Source organism: Melanerpes formicivorus, unplaced genomic scaffold (genome assembly GCF_026170545.1).
Source record: "Melanerpes formicivorus ecotype bairdi unplaced genomic scaffold, bMelFor1.0.p_v2 SCAF_569, whole genome shotgun sequence".
NCBI classification, from domain to species: Eukaryota; Metazoa; Chordata; class Aves; order Piciformes; family Picidae; genus Melanerpes; species Melanerpes formicivorus.
Genome location: NW_027142921.1, coordinates 94650 through 112051, shown reverse-complemented (window position 1 = coordinate 112051; position 17402 = coordinate 94650). Strand labels below are relative to the sequence as shown.

The window sequence follows — 17402 nt, the reverse complement described above, 5'->3', positions numbered from 1 at the left end:
CATCAGAGAGCTTTTCCAAGGCAGCTGCATGGCTGTGTGCAGCCGCTGGGGGGCGCAGCGTGCAGCCTCTCCGGTGCTGAGCAGCCTGGCTGGGGGGTGCTGAGGGCAGTCCCTCTGGGGGGGGCAGCCTGGCTGGGGGTCTCTGTGTGCAGCCCCTCTGGGGGGGCTCTGTGTGCAGCCCCTCTGGGGGGGCTCTGCCTGCAGCCCCTCTGGGGGGGCTCTGCCTGCAGCCCCTACCTGTGTGCGTGCGCTTGTGCCGCTGCAGCTCGTTGCTGAGCTGCCTCCCTGGGGGGCTCTGTGTGCATCCCCTCTGGGGGGTGCAGCCCCTGCTCTGGGGGGGCAGCCTGGCTGGGGGGCTGTGTGCAGCCCCTCTGGGGGGCTCTGCCTGCAGCCCCTACCTGTGTGCGTGCGCTTGTGCCGCTGCAGCTCGTCACTGAGCAGCCTGGCTGGGGGGGGCTCTGTGTGCAGTCCCTCTGCGGGGGCCCTGGGCAGCCTGGCTGGGGGGCTCTGTGCAGCCCCCTCTCTGGGGGGGCAGCCCCTCTGGGGGGCTCTGCCTGCAGCCCCTACCTGTGTGCGTGCGCTTGTGCCGCTGCAGCTCGTCGCTGCGGGTGAAGCGCTTCCCGCAGAGGATCCAGTTGCAGATGAAAGGCCTCTCCCCGGTGTGCCACCGCAGGTGGGCTCTCAGGTGAGAGGTTTTGCCGTAGACCTTCCCGCAGCCTGGGATGTGGCAGATGTGCTGCTTCTTCTTCCCTGGGTCTCCAGAGCTCCTGGGGCAGGGGGGGGGGAACAGCACAGTGAGAAACAGAAACAGCTCGGAGGGGATAGAAGGGGCGGAGAGGAGACAGAGAGAGAGAGAGGGGGGCAGAGGCAGGGAGAAGGGGGGCAGAAGGGCCAGAGGCAGGGAGAGAGGGGCCAGAGAGGAGACAGAGGCAGGCAGAGGGGGGCAGAGAGGAGACAGAAGCAGGCAGAGGGGGGCCAGAGGGGGGCCAGAGGCAGGCAGAGGGGGGCAGAGAGGAGACAGAGGCAGGCAGAGGGGGGCCAGAGGGGGGCAGAGGGAGGCAGGGAGAGAGGGGCCAGAGAGGAGACAGAGGCAGGCAGAGGGGGGCAGAGAGGAGACAGGCAGGCAGAGGGGGGGCAGAGGGGGGCAGAGGGGGGCAGAGGGGGGCAGAGGGGGGCAGAGGGGGGCAGAGGGGGGCAGAGGGGGGCAGAGGGGGGCAGAGGGGGCCAGCCTCACCTCCCCTCGTTGTCTTTGCAGTAGGGGCAGGTGCAAGCCTCCCTCCTTGTCTTCTTCCCCTGCTGGGGCTGTGGGTCTGGGCTGGTCTCTCCTTCCTCCACTGCTGCACTCTCATCCCCCAGCCCATCTCCACTCGTGCCATGCAGCCCCAGCTGAGCACTGTGGTCACCTGCAGGAGCAAGCACAGGAGGTGACTGTGGGAGCAGCCTGCAGCCACAGAGGCTGCAAAAGGCCTCTGAGATCATCCAGGCCAAGCATGGACCCAACCCCACCAGGAGCCCAACCCCACCAGGAGCCCAACCCCACCAGGAGCCCAACCCCACCAGGAGCCCAACCCCACCATGCCCACAGGCTCCAGGAACACCTCCAGGGATGGGGACTCCACCACCTCCCTCAGCAGCCTGCTCCAACCCCCTGACCCCTCCTGGAGTGAAGAATTCTCCCCCAGACCCCAATGTTGCCCACGTGGGGCAGCAGGGAGGGCAAGGCAGGGAGGGGAGGGCAGGGAGGGGAGGGCAGGGAGGGGAAGGCAGGGAGGGGAGGGCAGGGAGGGGAGGGCAGGGAGGGGAGGGCAGGGAGGGGAGGGCAGGGAGGGGAAGGCAGGGAGGGGAAGGCAGGGAGGGGAAGGCAGGCAGGGGAAGGCAGGCAGGGGAAGGCAGGCAGGGGAAGGCAGGGAGGTCTTGCCCCCATTCCAGGAGGGGCTGGGCTGGGCAGCTCAGCTCATCCCAAGCTCCTCCCTCAGCTTCCCTCCAGCTTCTCTGCTCAGTCCCCACAAAGCTCTCCTGACAGCCTTGGGGCTCTCACAGCCCCCCCCAGCTCCTCCACACCTCAGTCCCTGCTCTCTGAGCTCCATCCAGGAGAGCACCAAGAGCTCCACCCCCCAGGGAAGAGCCTCCCAGAGCCCCTCCAGCCACCTGCAGGCTGCTTCAGGGTGGAGAACAAACCAAAGCCAACACCAAAGCCAAACCCAACTCAAACCCAAAGCCAAACCCAAAGCCAAACCCAACCCAAAGCCAAACCCAACCCAAAGCCAAACCCAACCCAAAGCCAAAGCCAAACCCAACACCAAAGCCAAGCCCAAAGCCAAAGCCTAACCAAAGCCAAGCCCAAGCCCAACACCAAAGCCAAAACCAAACCCAAACCCAACACCAAAACCAGACCCAACCCCAACCCCAAGCCAACCCCAAGCCCCACCCAACTCAAAGCCAAAGCTCAACCCAAACCCCAACCCCAACCCCAAGAGGGGCAAACAGAAGCAGCAGAGCTCTGGGCAGCTCCTGGAGGCCACCCACAGCCTTGGTGCTGCCACCAGGTGCCAGAGGAGGCCCTGGGCAGAGCTCAGCAGGGCACAGAGGCCACCAGGCAGGGATGCCAGGCTGCCTGGGGCACGAAGCAGCACCCTTGGGGGAGGCCTCTCTGCTCCCTGAGGCATTTGGCTGTGCAGCCAGCTGGGGGCTCCACAGCTGAGGAGCCTTCATCTCCCTCCTCCCAGCCCTGGGGGCCTCAGGCAGAGCTGTGCCCTTGCAGGCAGGCTGGACAGGAGAGGTGGCCACGCCTGCAGTGGGTGACAGAGGCTGGGGGAGAGCTCTGTGCTGGAGGCAGCCAGAGGCAAGGTGCTGGACCCTGAGTCATCTGCCAGCCTGGCTGCACTTGCATCATGCCTGAGCCACTTGGGCTGCAGGGAGAGAGAGCCAGGAGGGCACCAGGGCCACTCTGAGCAGCTGCCCTCACGGGGCAGTGTCCCAGCAGCCTGGGGGGAAGGGCTGGGGCTGGTCCCAGGGGGCAGAGGATGACCCTGAGGAGGGTCCCAGCCAGGCTGCCCAGGGCAGGAGGATGTCCTGAGCTGACCCTCAGCCAGAAGGCAGAGCCCTGGAAAGCTGCTGGCAGGAGAGGACCTCCCAGAGCATGGACCTGGCCCAGGCAGGGCTGCTGCCCACCCACAGCCCTCAGCACCACAGCCCCAGGGCCTGGGAACCCCTCCAGACCATGGGGACTCCACCACCTCCCTGAGGAGCCTGTCCCAGGGCTGGAGAACCCCCAAGGGGCAGAAATTGCTGCTCCAGGCCGAGCTGGACCTGCCCTGGGGCAGCCTGAGGCCATCTCCCCTTGCCCAGGCCCCTGGCAGCAGAGCCCAACCCCCCCTGGCTGCAGGGAGCTGCAGGCAGCCAGGAGCTCTCCCCTCAGCCTCCTCTCCTCCAGCCTCAGCCCTCCCCCCCCAGCTCCCTCAGCTGCTCCTGGCCCCCAGCTGGCTTTGTGCCCTCAGCATGGCCTGGGGGGGGGCACCAAGCCCTGGAGCTCTGCTCCCAGGGGGTCCTGCAGCAGGGGCTGGAGGCAGCTGGCTGCCAGCAGCCTCTCCCAGCCTGGTGACAAGGCCCTGGGGAAGGAGCCCACCCCAGGCCCTGCAGGCAGCAGCAGGCAGCAGCTCCTGGGAGGGGCAGATAAAGGCCAGCCCCAGGCTCCTGCAGGCTCCTGGCAGGGGGGAGGTCGGCACAGATAAAAGGGAAGGAGGTGATGAAGGCCCAGAGCTGGCAGGAGGAAGGCTCCTCCCTGGGGAGCACCCAACCAGTCTGACCAGCACTGCTGCCAAGGGCTCCAGGCCTGGCCCCCAGGAGGAGCCAGGGAGGGAGGAGGAGGAGGAGGAGGAGGAGGAGAGGGAGGGAGGAAGGAGGAGGAGAGGGAGGGAGGAAGGAGGAGGAGAGGGAGGGAGGAAGGAGGAGGAGAGGGAGGGAGGAAGGAGGAGGAGAGGGAGGGAGGAAGGAGGAGGAGAGGGAGGGAGGAAGGAGGAGGAGAGGGAGGGAGGAAGGAGGAGGAGAGGGAGGGAGGAAGGAGGAGGAGAGGGAGGGAGGAAGGAGGAGGAGAGGGAGGGAGGAAGGAGGAGGAGAGGGAGGGAGGAAGGAGGAGGAGAGGGAGGGAGGAAGGAGGAGGAGAGGGAGGGAGGAAGGAGGAGGAGAGGGAGGGAGGAAGGAGGAGGAGAGGGAGGGAGGAAGGAGGAGGAGAGGGAGGGAGGAAGGAGGAGGAGAGGGAGGGAGGAAGGAGGAGGAGAGGGAGGGAGGAAGGAGGAGGAGAGGGAGGGAGGAAGGAGGAGGAGAGGGAGGGAGGAAGGAGGAGGAGAGGGAGGGAGGAAGGAGGAGGAGAGGGAGGGAGGAAGGAGGAGGAGAGGGAGGGAGGAAGGAGGAGGAGAGGGAGGGAGGAAGGAGGAGGAGAGGGAGGGAGGAAGGAGGAGGAGAGGGAGGGAGGAAGGAGGAGGAGAGGGAGGGAGGAAGGAGGAGGAGAGGGAGGGAGGAAGGAGGAGGAGAGGGAGGGAGGAAGGAGGAGGAGAGGGAGGGAGGAAGGAGGGAGGAGGAGCAGGGCAGCCCCATGCAGAGCACAGCCCCGGGGGGGGGATGGGAGGGGAGGGGATGCAGGATCCCCCCCGGGGCCGTTCCCTCTCCCCAGGCAGATCCCAAAGTCCTCTGCAGGGCCCTGGGCTCCTTCCCCACCCCCTGGCTGCTGGGCTGCAGGAGCTGGGAGGGGGCTGGGAGCCCAGGGCCGGCAGCAGCCTCCTGGGGCTGTGCCCTGATGGCACCAGGGCCTGGGGAGGGCTCCATGCCCACCCTCCCCTCTGCAGCCCATGCCAGGGGATGGCTCAGCCAGGGCCTGCCACAAGGCTGCCTTCAGAGCCAGGAGACAATCAGGGCTTTGTGTGCAGCCCTGGAGCCCTGCAGGCAGCGGAGAGGCAGCAGGGAGCTGGGGAGGAGGCTGCAAAGGCTTCCTGCCCCCCCCGAAAGGAGAGGGTTTGGCCTCAGCAAGCTCCTCCTGGCACCCAGAAAGCTCCTCCTGGCCCTCAGGAGGGTCCTCTCAGCTCCCAGAGACCTCCTCCTGGCCCTCAGAAACCTCCTCCTGGCCCTCAGAAACCTCCTCCTGGCCCCCAGCAGCCTCCTCCTGGCCCTCAGGAGGGTCCTGTCAGCTCCCAGAGACCTCCTCTCGGCCCCCAGCAGCCTCCTCCTAGCCCCCAGCAAGCTCCTCCTGGCCCCCAGCAAGCTCCCCCTGGCCCCCAGCAGCCTCCCCCTGGCCCCCAGAGACCTGTAGCCCCATCCCCCCCAGTCCCACCAGGGAGCCCTGCACAGGACCCAGTCCTGCTGCTGCCCCTGGGCAGGGCCACAGCTGGGGGCTGCCACATCCCCCCCAGGCCAAGCAGCGCTGTGGGCAGCCCCCCCCCAGCTCCACCTCCTGCAGCTCCCAGCCACAGGGAGCTCTGGGGCCGAGCTGCAGGGAGGGCAGCAGCAGAGCTCAGAGCTGCAGGGGGAGAGGGAGGGGGGAGAGGGAAGTCCCTCTGGGGCAGAAGGGGAAGAGGAAGCCTGGTGAGGAAACCATCCCCACCCTGCCCACCACAGAGCTGCCACAGGCAGGGTGGCTCCAACCTGAGCTGCCAGAGCTGGGGTGGCAGCAGGGGGAGAGCTGGCACCCACCCAGGAGCACCCAGGAGCAGGGGGGCACAGGGGGGACACTGCTGGCACCCACCCAGGAGCACCCAGGAGCAGGGGGGCACAGGGGGGACACTGCTGGCACCCACCCAGGAGCACCCAGGAGCAGGGGGGCACAGGAAGGAAGGAAGGCAAGGGAGGAGGAGGAAGGAAGGAAGGAAGGGAAAGGAGGAGGAGAAAGGAAGGAAGGAAGGGAAGAGAGGAGGAGGAAGGAAGGAAGGAAGGGAAGGGAGGGAAGAGAGGAAGAGAAAGGCACAAGGAAGGCGGAGAGGAGAAGGAGGAAGGAGCAGAGGAGGAGACGCAGGAGGAGCAGCAGCAGAGGCGGAGCAGGAGGAGGAGGAGGAGGAGGAGGAGGAGGGCGCAGGAGGAGGAGGAGGCGCAGGAGGAGGAGGAGGAGGCGCAGGAGGAGGAGGAGGCGCAGGAGGAGGAGGAGGCGCAGGAGGAGGAGGAGGCGCAGGAGGAGGAGGAGGCGCAGGAGGAGGAGGAGGAGGAGGCGCAGGAGGAGGAGGAGGAGGAGGCGCAGGGGGAGGAGGAGGCGCAGGGGGAGGAGGAGGAGGAGGCGCAGGAGGAGGAGGAGGAGGAGGAGGCGCAGGGGGAGGCTGCCGGCCGTGGGTGGTCTCTGGAAGGTTCCTCCCTGCTCCACCCCCGGGGGCAGAGCCTGGCCCCGACTCCGGCCCCGGGAGCTGCCCACGCCCGGCCGCGGCGCCTCCAACGGCAACGGAGCCCCGCACACGGCCCCGGCAGCGGCGTGTCGTGACACGGGCGGCTGCAGCCCCGGCCTGTCGCGACACAAGCCCCTCCTGACCCATCCCAAACCCCTCCAGACCCAGCCTGTCACGACATAAACCCCTTCAGATCCATCTCAAACCTCTCCAGACCCGGCCTGTCACGACACAAACCCCTCCAGACCTGTCCCAAATCCCTCCAGACCCGGCCTGTCGCGACTCAAAGCCCTTCAGATCCATCTCAAACCCCTCTAAACCCAGCCTGTCGTGACACAAACCCCTCCAGACCCGGCCTGTCACGACACAAACCCCTCCAGACCCATCCCAAACCCCTCCAGACCCGGCCTGTCGCGACACAAACCCCTCCAGACCCGGCCTGTCGTGACACAAACCCCTCCAGACCCGGCCTGTCGTGACACAAACCCCTCCAGACCCGGCCTGTCGCGACACAAACCCCTCCTGACCCGGCCTGTCGCGACACAAACCCCTCCTGACCCGGCCTGTCGCGACACAAACCCCTCCTGACCCGGCCTGTCGCGACACAAACCCCTCCTGACCCGGCCTGTCGCGACACAAACCCCTCCTGACCCGGCCTGTCGCGACACAAACCCCTCCTGACCCGGCCTGTCGCGACACAAACCCCTCCTGACCCGGCCTGTCGCGACACAAACCCCTCCTGACCCGGCCTGTCGCGACACAAACCCCTCCTGACCCGGCCTGTCGCGACACAAACCCCTCCAGACCCGGCCTGTCACGACACAAACCCCTCCAGACCCAGCCTGTCCTGACACAAAGCCCTCAGCCCCCTGCTACCCAGCCAAGCCCAGGTGGCCACAGCCCCAGGGGCCCCTCCCTGCCCCCCAGCTTCCTCCCAGCCCTCCACAGGTCTCCCCCCGCCCCCCCTGCCCCCCCCGGCCCGGATCAGGCTAATCCCGACTGGGGCAGGGCTGGAGCTGGGCTCTGCTGTAGCAACAGCAAAACAAGGCTGCCAAGGAGGCACCACTCGGGTTGAGCAACTGGGAGGGGGCAGGGGAGGGGGCAGGGGAGGGGGGCAGGGGAGGGGGCAGGGGAGGGGGGCAGGGGAGGGGGGGGTGCTGCTTCTGGGCCCCCCCCAGCGCTGTGCCTAGATCCAGCAAGGGGCTCTGGAGCCCCAGAGCAAGTGGAGGAGCAAGAGGGGCTGCAGGGGCTGCCTGGCCCCCAGCCCGGGCTTGGCTCCCCAGGGGGAAGCTGAGGAACCCTCAGGCTCCCCCAGGAGCTTCCAAGGGACCCCACTGAGCTCCTCAGCCCCTCCCGGGCTGGAGCCTTCAACCCTCTCCCCACCGAGCTCCCTGGCCCCCTCCAGGCTCTGCTCCTCAAGCCCTTCCCCTGCATGGGCTCAGATGCTTCCCCACCATGCTCCTCCTTCCTTCCCTTCCCCACCTTCCCCTCCCCCCCTTCCCCAACTCCTTCCTCACCATGGTCCCCCCCTTCCCCTTCCCCACCACAATCTGTGACCCTCCCCACACCCCCTCCCCCCCCGTGCTGTGGGGATGGACCTGGAGGGCCCTGAGCAGCTCTGCCCTGCTCCAGCTCTCTGCAGCTCCCCAGGGCCCAGGCCAGCCCCCAGCTGGAGGCTGAAACTCCCAGGCTGGAGCCTGCCGCTCCCAGCCCTGCCTGGGAAGCTCCCCCAGGGCTCTGAGGCTCTGCCTGCTCGCTCCAGGCAGGGCAGGGAGGGGTTGGGGGCACTCTGCAGAAGTCCTGCTGGCTCCCCCCCCCCCAGCACTGCCCTGAGAGCCCAGCCCAGGGGTGGCCAGCAGGGCCCAGGACAAAGCCACGCTGCCCCCCCAGCCCCTTCCCCACTCACAACCACCTCCTCCTCAGCAGCCACTCAAGAGGCCAAGCAGCCCAAGGGCTGCCCCAACCCAGCCCTCAGCAAGGCTTAACCCTCCCAGGGCCACCACCAGCACCCATCCCCTTGTCCCCTGCTTCTCCTCCTCCACCATCTCCCTCCTTCCCCCCTCACAGCCATCTCCTCCTCATCCTCCCCCCCTCAATCAGCCTCCTGAGAGTTAATGAGAGCAGAAACTCCTCCAAACTTCTCTTCTGGGGGTGGGGAGGGGGTCAAGACTTCCCCCCCAGGGCCAGCACCAGCACCAGCCCACTTGCCAGCTGCTCCTCCTCCTCCTCCAACATCTCCCTCCCTCCCCCCTCACAAGCATCTTCCTCCTTAGCAGTCAGCCAAGAGTTAATCAGACCAGAGGCTCCCCCAGGAAGCCTCCAAGGGACTCAGCACCTCCATCCCTGGGCCACCTCCAAGGGACTCAGCACCTCCACCCCTGGGCCACCTCCAAGGGACTCAGCACCTCCACCCCTGGGCCACCTCCAACCTCCTGGGCCACCTTCAAGACCCCTCCACACCTCCCCCCCCGGGCCACCTTCAAGACCCTCAGCACCCTTCCCTCCTGGGCCACCTTCAAGGGACTCAGCACCTTCCCTCCTGGGCCACCTTCAAGGGACTCAGCACCTCCATCCTGGGCCACCACAAGTTACCTTCAAGACCCTCAGCACCTCCATCCCTGGGCTACAACAACTTACCTTCAAGCCCCTCCACACCTGCACCCCTGGGCCACCTTCAAGCCCCTCCACACCTGCACCCCTGGGGCCACCACAGGCCACCCAAGCCCCTCCACACCTCCTCCCCCACCTGGCAGCAGCCCCCACCACCTGCAGCCCTGGCACAGGCCCACAGGGCCCTCCTCGTTTCAGCCCTTCCAGCAGCTCCGGCCCCAGCCTGCACCGCCGAGGAGCTCCCCAGGGGGCAGGCGGAGCGGGGTGGACTCACCAGTGGCGTTGGCAATGGCCAAGGGCAACCCCTTGGAGCTGATGAACCTGGATCCCAGAGGCTCCCAAGGCACTGAGGTTAATAGTCTGGAGGCCTGGCACGGAGGAGAGCTGGGCGGCGTTGACGGTGACGGTGCCGCTGGGGAGGGAGGCGATGGGGGGTGAGGGTGGTGCTGGTGCTGCCAGTTTGCCCCAGGGAGACTCCCTGCATGGGGGCCAAGGTGATTGTCTGAGCCTTGGGGGTTCTGCACTTGCAGGTTCTGGAGGCTGGATGGTCTGCCAGCTGACCTGGCCGTTGGGGCCCCACCGTGGGGGTGCGGATGATGATGGGCCCCCGGAGTTGGGGACGGCCTGCAGCTGGAGGTTCTGCAGAGCGTCCTGAGAGATGGCTTGGGTGGCAAAGGTCTGCCCAGAGAGGGGGGTGGTCTGGAGGGCTTGGATGGTCTGCCCCCCCCTGCACGAGCTGGGGTTGGATCAGGATCTGCTGCTGCTGCTGCTGCTGGGCCTGCTGCCCCTGCTCCCCCCTCCTTCTGCTGCCCCCCCCGGCAAAGCCACCCCCCGGGACCGAGCTCTGCAAGGAGTCCGAGCTCTGCCCTCCGCTGCCCCTCTGGGGGGTCTGGGACTGGACACTGCTGCCCACCGGTGGCACTGGTGGAGAAATTCATGATGCCCAAGTTGCTGGTGGTTGGTGGTGGTGGAGTAGCTGTTGGCGTTGGTGAAGAAGGCTCCGGAGCCGCCCTGGGAGGTGGCGGCGCCGGCGGCGGCGTTGCTGGAGGTGGCAGCGGAGCTGGAGGGCACAGTTTGGGAGCTGCTGTCTGGGGGAGCCAGAGCTGCTCATGGTGACGGTCTGGGAGGTGGGAGCCAGGCTGGCAAGCCACGCTGTTGACCCGGCAGCAGGGTGATGTTGCCGTTGAGGGCCACGGGGACGTTGGCCACGTACTGGGTCCTGCCCTGAGAGGGTGTTGTTGGCCAGGCCCACCGCCCTGGATGGGCACAGCCTGCTGCAGCAGGTTGGGCATGGCAATGAGGTTGCTGGTCCCGGCCCTGCTGGTGATGATCTGCTGGTTGGCGCCGGGGATGATCTGCAGCTGCCCCGCGGCGTCCTGCTGGACGTTGACCTGGGCCGGGGCGGCGGCGGCGGCGAACTGCAGCTGCTGCCCATCGATGGTCTGGAACTGGGGGATGACCTGGTACTGGATGTTGGGCAGAACCCCTGGCAGCCCGGCCAGCACCTGCTGGTTCTGCAGGCTGGAAGCTGTGGTCACCACGTACCTGCCCGGCGCTCACCGGCCGGCCCTTGGCGCCCTCCCCCGCCGCCCCCCAGCCGCCGCCGCCGCTGCCCGCCGCCGCTGCCGCCCTGCTCCTTGGCGGGGGTGGGGGTGGTGGAACCGGTGGAGATGATCTGCCAGCCGTTGGCAGACTGAGCGATCTGAGCGGGCAGCAGCGCTCAGGTCCAGCTCACTGCTCCCCCCTGGCTGCCCACCACCCTGCGAGCTGTTGGAGTTCTCGTTGGGGGACTCGATCCGGCTGCAGGTGGCTGCCAGCAGAGCCAGGGGGGAAGGCTGCGATTCCTACGGGGGGGAGGGAGGAGGGAGGAGAGAAGAGGAAGGAGGAGGAGTTCAGGAGGTGGCTCAGAGAGGAAAAAAAAAAAGGAAGGGGTAGGACAAACAACCCAACCCCAACCCCACCCCAAACAGCAGAACCCAGCCCCAGCCCGACATGAAAAGCAGGGAGGAGCCTCCCTGCAAAAGATAAACACAGCTTCCTGCAAAACACCAACTGCCAGAGCCAGGCTGAGCCCAGAGGGAGGAATCCTCTGGGAAGGAGGAAAAGGGAATGAGGCAGCATGGAAAAAAAAAACACCACCACCACCAAAGAAAAGAGGAGGAGAAAAAAAAACCTCACCCGGCAGAAAGATTCCTTCCCCCACCCCCACCCCCACCCCCGGGCCCTGCAGGGGAACAACCCCGCAGGGAAACACCAAGCAAGGCAGGGAGGCGTCTGCGGGCACCCCCCCAAAGCTGGAGCAGGGCCAGCTGGGGCTGTGCTGTTTACTGGGAGCAAGGGGAATTGTTCCCTCTGCTTTCCTGGGAGCGAGGAGTGGTTTTGGAGAGCACAGGAGGGAGGAGGAGGAAGAGGGAGGAGGGGAAGCGGCGGGGGGCGCCGCGGGTCGGGGAGCTTGGCCGCGGTGCCGCTTCCCCTTCCATTCCCCCTCCCCGGCCCCGCCGAGCCTTTGGCCGCCCTCCTCTTCCTCTCCCCCGGGGGAGCCCAGCCGAGCGTCGCTGCCCTCGGCTCGGCCCTGGACTTTGCCACGGGGAGGACCAAGCCCTCCCCAGCCGCCCCCCCCGCCCCGGGAGGGTTGGGGGTTCGGGGCTGCTGCTCCCCGCCCCCTGCTCACCTGGCCCTCCCCGCTGCCTGCGCTGCTGTTGCTGCTGGCGTCGCCTTCGCCCTTCTCGGGCTTTCACGGCTGCCATCTCCTCGGGGCTCTCTTGGTCTGCCGGGGCGGGGAAGGGCAGAGGGAATTAAAAGACATCTTGGGGCAGGAAAAGGAGGTCGGGGGCGTGAGGAGGCGGCGGGCGGGCAGGCCGGGGGGCGGCGGCGGCGGGGAGGGGGCACCCCGCGCCGGCCAGCGCTCTGCGGGGGGATCCATGCGAGGGAAGGGTCGGAAGGGGCTGGGGAGCGGAGCGAGCTGCCAAAGGGGAGCTGGCAGCGGCACAGGCGGAGGAGGACCTGGCCCCGCTCCAGGCTCCGGCTCCTCCCCGGCCGCCCGGGACACTCCCTGGCCTCCGTCGAGGTCCTCCCCGGGCCTCCCCTTTCCCATCCCGGCTGGCCCCCCCATCCCGGCTGGCCCCGGAGCACAGCTCCCGCCCCGGTGCTGCCGGGATCCGCCCCGGTGCTGCCGCGGTCCGCCCCGCCGCCCTCTCCCTGCCCTGCCCTGCCCTGCCCACGGGATTCCCCGCCGCGGGTCCAGCCCACGGAGCTCCCCAGGGCTTCCCCCACCGCGGCCGCGCTCCTGCTCCCCCCCGAAGCCCCCTTCGCTCCCCCCCACCTCCCCGCCCCCGTTCCTCCCTGCCCAGGACCCGCGCCCCTCATTCCTGCCCCCCCCCTCCCCAAATACCCCCCAGCAGAACACAGCACCCCCGCGGCTGCCCCCCACGGCTGCCCCCCAGGCTCCGGCCCCCTCCTGCCTCCTGGCTCCCATCCCGAGCGTTCCCCCCCCCCCGGGCCCCCAGCCCCACGACTTCCCTCCCACCTCAAAGCCCCCCCCGCACCTCATGGCTCTGCACGGTTCCCCTTCACCCACGGTCCCTCTACCCCCGGTTCTTTCACGCCGTTTCCCTTCCCTCCCCCCCCCCCCGTCCCTCCGCCCCCGCAGGCGCCTTCTGCCGGGGGGGGGGGAAGGGAGGGGGGGGGGAAGGGGGGGGGAGCGCCTGTGTGCCCCCCGCCCCCCAAACCCCTTCCTCTCCGCTCTGGATCCCCCGGAATCCTCCTTCACATCCCCTCAACAACCAGGGCCTCCCGCCCCCGACAACCGGGACCACCCCCCCTCCCCCGCCCCCAACAACCGGGGCCCGCCGCCCCCCCCCCCCCCCCGCGCGCTCCTTCCCCGCTCCTCCGCGCCCGGCTCGGCCCGGCCCGTTCGCCGGGTCCCTCCCCCGAGGCCTTCCCCCCTCCCCCGGGTCCCTCCCCCGGCAGGTCCCCCCCGGCTCGACTCGGCTCAACGAGGCCCGGCCCGGCGGGGCCCGGCCCGGCGTGGGGCGGGGCCGCCTCTGGCCCCTCCGAGCGGGCGGGCGCCGCCGTCTGCGTGTGTCTGGGCCCCCCCCTCACCACCCCCCCGCCCCGCCGGTCCTTACCGCTCATGGTGGCCGGGAGGGGACGAACCCGAGCGGTGGCGGGGCGGGGGCGAGGAGGGGCGGGCGGGCCCGGCTCGCTGACGAGGCGGCCTAACCCCGCCGGTGACCGCCAAGGGGCTGCCGAGGGAGGGAGCCGCGCACCGCGGCCCCGGCCCCGCGGCCCCGCCCCCTCCGCCTCGTCCGCCAATGGGGCGCCTCCGCGGGCTGGAGAGCGATAGGAGTAGCCGCCAGTAGGGAGAGAGGGCGGGCCCGGGGAGGGGGGAGGGAGGCGGGAGGCGCCCGCCCCGCCCCGTGGGGGAGGGGAAGCGCCCCGAGCGATGGCCAATGGGGGAGCGGCAGGGGTGGGCCGGCGGTGGTGCGGGCCAATGGGAGGCCGCGCGGGCTCGCAGGGAGACCCCGTATGGGAGCGGCCGCGGCGGCGTGGGCCGCGGCGTGATGGGCGTGCGGCGCCTCCAATAGGCGGCGGGAGGCTGGGCGGGGGAGTGACTGGCAGCGCGCGCAGCCAACCGACGCTGCCGTCTCCGCAGAGGAGGAAGGCGGGCTCGCACACTGACGGGCGCGCTGCCCAATCAGAGCCGGGAGGCGTCCGTCGCGGCGGGCGGCCCCGCCAACGGGAGCGGCGCTCCGTCTCAAACTGGCCAATGGGGCGCTGCGAGGAGGAGGGGCGAGCGGCCGGGCTGCGCCCTTGGAGGGACGGCTCGGCGGGGCCGGGAAGGTGGCGGAAACGGCGCCATGTTGGTGCTGGCTCCGCCCCCGGCCCTGGCCGCTGCCTGTGCCCAGGGGTGGAAGCCCCCGGGCCGGGGACGCTCCTCGGGGCTGCCAGGTCGGCTCGGTGACGCGAGCCCTGTCGCGACAGCGGCGCTCTGTTGCCCCCCGCCCGTTCCTCTCACTGCCCCTCGCAGCGCTGTCGCGACAGCCGCTTGCCCCTTGCGACAGTGGCCTCGCCGCGGCCTAGGCGTCCGCAGGGCTCTGTCAGCTGTCACTGCGGGCGGCTGTGTCGTGACAGCGGCTGTCCCGGCAGCGGGGGGAGCCCAGGGAGCTCTCGGCCTGTCACGACAGGCGCCAGGTGCCCCCCCGGGCTGGCCGCGCCTGGGGGAGGGGCTGCAGGCGGGGGGGGGGGCTGCAGGCGGGGGGCGGGCTGCAGGGCACAGCCAGGCCGGGAGGGGCCCGGGGGGGGGCACAGCCCCGGGGGGGGGCTGGGGGGGGGTCCTGCGCTTATCATCCACCCAAGCCCTGACAGCCCCGGGGGCGATGGGGGCAGGGACGGGGGAGGGGAGGGCCCCCCCCAAAACCCCCTCAAAACACCACCCCCAGCACTGCCCCTCCTCAACACCCCCCACAGCACCCCCCAACACACCCTCCCCCAACGCCCCCCACCCCAACGCCCCCTCCCCAACATCCCCCCAACACTGCCCCTCCTCAACACCCCCACATCCATCCCCCCCCAACACCCCTCCCCAACTCCCCCACCCCAACACCCCCCTCCCACACTGCCCCCCCAACATCCCCCTCCCCAACAGCCCCCCCAAAACACCCCCCAAGACTCCCCCTCCTCAACACCCCCCCCACATCCATCCCTCCCAACACCCCCTCCCCAACATCCTGCTCCCCAACTGCCCCCCAACACTGCCCCCCCCAACATCCCCCTCCTCAACACCCCCCCCAAACACCCCCCCCAACATCCCCCACCCCAAGACTCTCCCTCCTCAACCCCCCCACATCCCTCCCCCCCCAACACCCCCTCCCCAACACCCCCCAACACTGCCCCCCCAACATCCCCCCCCCAACACTCCCCTCCTCAACACCCCCCCCATAGCACCCCCCATACCCCCCCAATAACACCCCCCAATATCCCCTATAGCACCCCAATACCCCCCAACACCCCCTCCCCAACATCCCCCCAACACTGCCCCCCCAACACCCCCCACCCCAACATCCCCCTCCTCAACACCCCCACATCCATCCCCCCCAATACCCCCTCCCCAACACCCCCCTCCTCAACTGCCCCCCAACACTGCCCCCCCAACATCCCCCCTCCTCAACACCCCCCCCAAACACCCCCCCAACATCCCCCACCCCAACACTCCCCCTCCTCAACCCCCCCACATCCATCCCCCCCAAACCTCCCCTCCCAACATCCCCCTCCCCAACAGCCCCCCCAATACCCCCTCCCCAACATCCTGCTCCCCAACTGCCCCCCAACACTGCCCCCCCCCAGCATCCCCCTCCTCAACACCCCCACATCCATCCCCCCCAACTCCCCCTCCCCAACACCCCCCCCTCCTCAACACCCCCCCATCCATCCCCCCAAATCCATCCCCCCAACACTGCCCCCCCAACACTGCCCCCCCAACACTGCCCCCCCAACGTCGCCCCCCCCCGTGTCCCCAGCCCCCTCCTGCCGCTGCTCCCTGCAGACCTTTCCCTGTGCCCCACTTCCCTTCAGCCCTGCCCTGGGGCTCTGCTTGCCGTGCCCCAGGCCCAGCTCAAACAGTTTGGGGGGTTGGGGGGTGGGGGTCTCCCGGTGGGGCACCAGACCCCCCCCCCCCCCCAGAGCCCCCAGACTCAATAAGCCACTAAACAAACCCTGGCAGCCCCCTCCCAGCTCCCCCCAAGTCCTCCCAGTTTAGTCCCAGCTCAGTCCCTCCCAGTGCCCCCAGTTGCCCCCCAGTCCCCCCCCCAGTCCCCTCCAGCTCTCCTGAATCCTCCTTTAGTCCCCAGCCTGCCCCAGACCCCTCCCAGGCTGCCCCAGACCCCCTCCCAGGCTTTTGACCCCCTCCCAGGCTGCCCCAGACCCCCACCCAGTCCACCCAGTCCCCCCTAGATCACTCCCAATCCCCCCCCAGTTCTCTCAGTCCCCCCCCAGTCCCTTTCAGTCCCCCCAGGCCCTCCCCAGTCCCCCTTGGTCTCTCCCAGTCCCCTCCAGTCCCCTCCAGCTCTTCTCAGTCCTCCTCTAGTCCCCCAGCTGCCCCAGACCCCTCCCAGGCTTTTGACCCCCTCCCAGGCTGCCCCAGACCCCCATCCAGTCCACCCAGTCCCTCCTAGATCACTCCCAGTCCCCCCCAGTTCTCTCAGTCCCCCCCAGTCCCTTTCAGTCCCCCCCAGTTCCTCCCCAGTCCCCCTTGGTCTCCCCCAGTCCCTTCCAGCTCTCCTCAATCCTCCTTTAGTCCCCAGCCTGCCCCAGACCCCTCCCAGGCTGCCCCAGACCCCCACCCAGTCCACCCAGTCCTTCCTAGATCATTCCCAGTCCCCCCAAGTTCTCTCAGACCCCCCCCAGGCCCTCCCCAGTCCCCCTTAGTCTCTCCCAGTCCCCTCCAGTCCCCTCCAGCTCTTCTCAGTCCTCCTTTAGTCCCCAGCTGCCCCAGACCCCTCCCAGCCTGCCCCAGACCCCTCCCAGGCTGCCCCAGACCCCCCTCAATCCCCTCCCAATCCCCTCCCGGCCCCCCCCTCAGTCCCTCCCAGTTCTAGCGCCCCCAGCTGGCCCTAGCGACTCGGTGCCCGCCCCCTCCCCGGGCGGGGTATCTGCTGCCCCCCAGCGGCGGCTGCTGGTGCGGCTGCCTCCAGCCCAGCTCTGCCCCTGCCCCCCAGCAGTGTCCCCAGCGCCCTCCTGTCCCAGCCAGTGCCCCCAACCCTACTGTGTCACCGAGAGTGCCCCCAGCCCTGTGCCCCACATTGGCCTGGCCCCGGCAGAGTCACCCCAACTCTCACCCCTGTCCTCACCCCAACTCTCTCCTGTCCCAAACCCTGCCCCTCTCTCCTGCCCCTCTCTCCTGCCCCTACCTCCTGCCCCCTCCCCAGCTCTGTCCCTGTGCCCACCCCAGCCCTCTCCTGTGCCCAGCAGTGCCCCCAGCCCTTGTCCCTGTGCCCAGCCTGCCCTGGCCTTTCCCAGCCCTGTCCCTGTCCCCCTCTGGCAGCGCTGGGGGCAGGGTTCCAGTGAGGAGGCAACCCGGGGGGGGGGTGGGGATTGAAACCCCTGGGATGAGGAAAGGGGCTGGGAGGGGCTGGGAGGGGCTGGGAGCACAGGGGGGGCACAGGGTGGCATAAGATGGCATAGGGGTGGTACAGGGGGGCTGCAGGGACACCAAAAGCCACAGTGAGACCTCCCCAAATCCTGCTGGACCCCCAAAGCTGGAATCCCACAGGGACCCCAACCCTCACTGACAGCACACCCCCCCCCCACAGGGGTCTGTCCGGGATCTGGAGGGGTCTGCAGGGGTCCACATGGGTCTGGAGAAGGAATCCAGTGCCGCCTCATCCCATTGTGGAGCAGGAGCCCAGCCCCAACCCAGTCCCCATTCCAGGGAAG

At 69.2% G+C, this 17402-nt stretch overlaps 1 protein-coding gene across 1 annotated transcript; it reads right to left on the bottom strand.

Moving 5' to 3' along the window:
* Positions 1-415: 415 nt before the first annotated feature.
* Positions 416-11749, bottom strand: SP1 (Sp1 transcription factor; the record flags this gene model as incomplete). Its single annotated transcript, XM_068170760.1, is given in 18 exon segments — positions 416-767; positions 1235-1403; positions 9244-9274; positions 9276-9401; positions 9403-9477; positions 9479-9508; positions 9510-9695; positions 9697-9882; positions 9884-9928; positions 9930-10061; positions 10063-10130; positions 10133-10187; positions 10189-10221; positions 10223-10524; positions 10560-10677; positions 10679-10813; positions 11641-11701; positions 11703-11749. Coding segments are annotated over 18 exon segments (2136 nt in total), but the record flags the coding sequence as incomplete, so codon positions are not given.
* Between the last annotated feature and the right edge of the window lie 5653 nt (positions 11750-17402).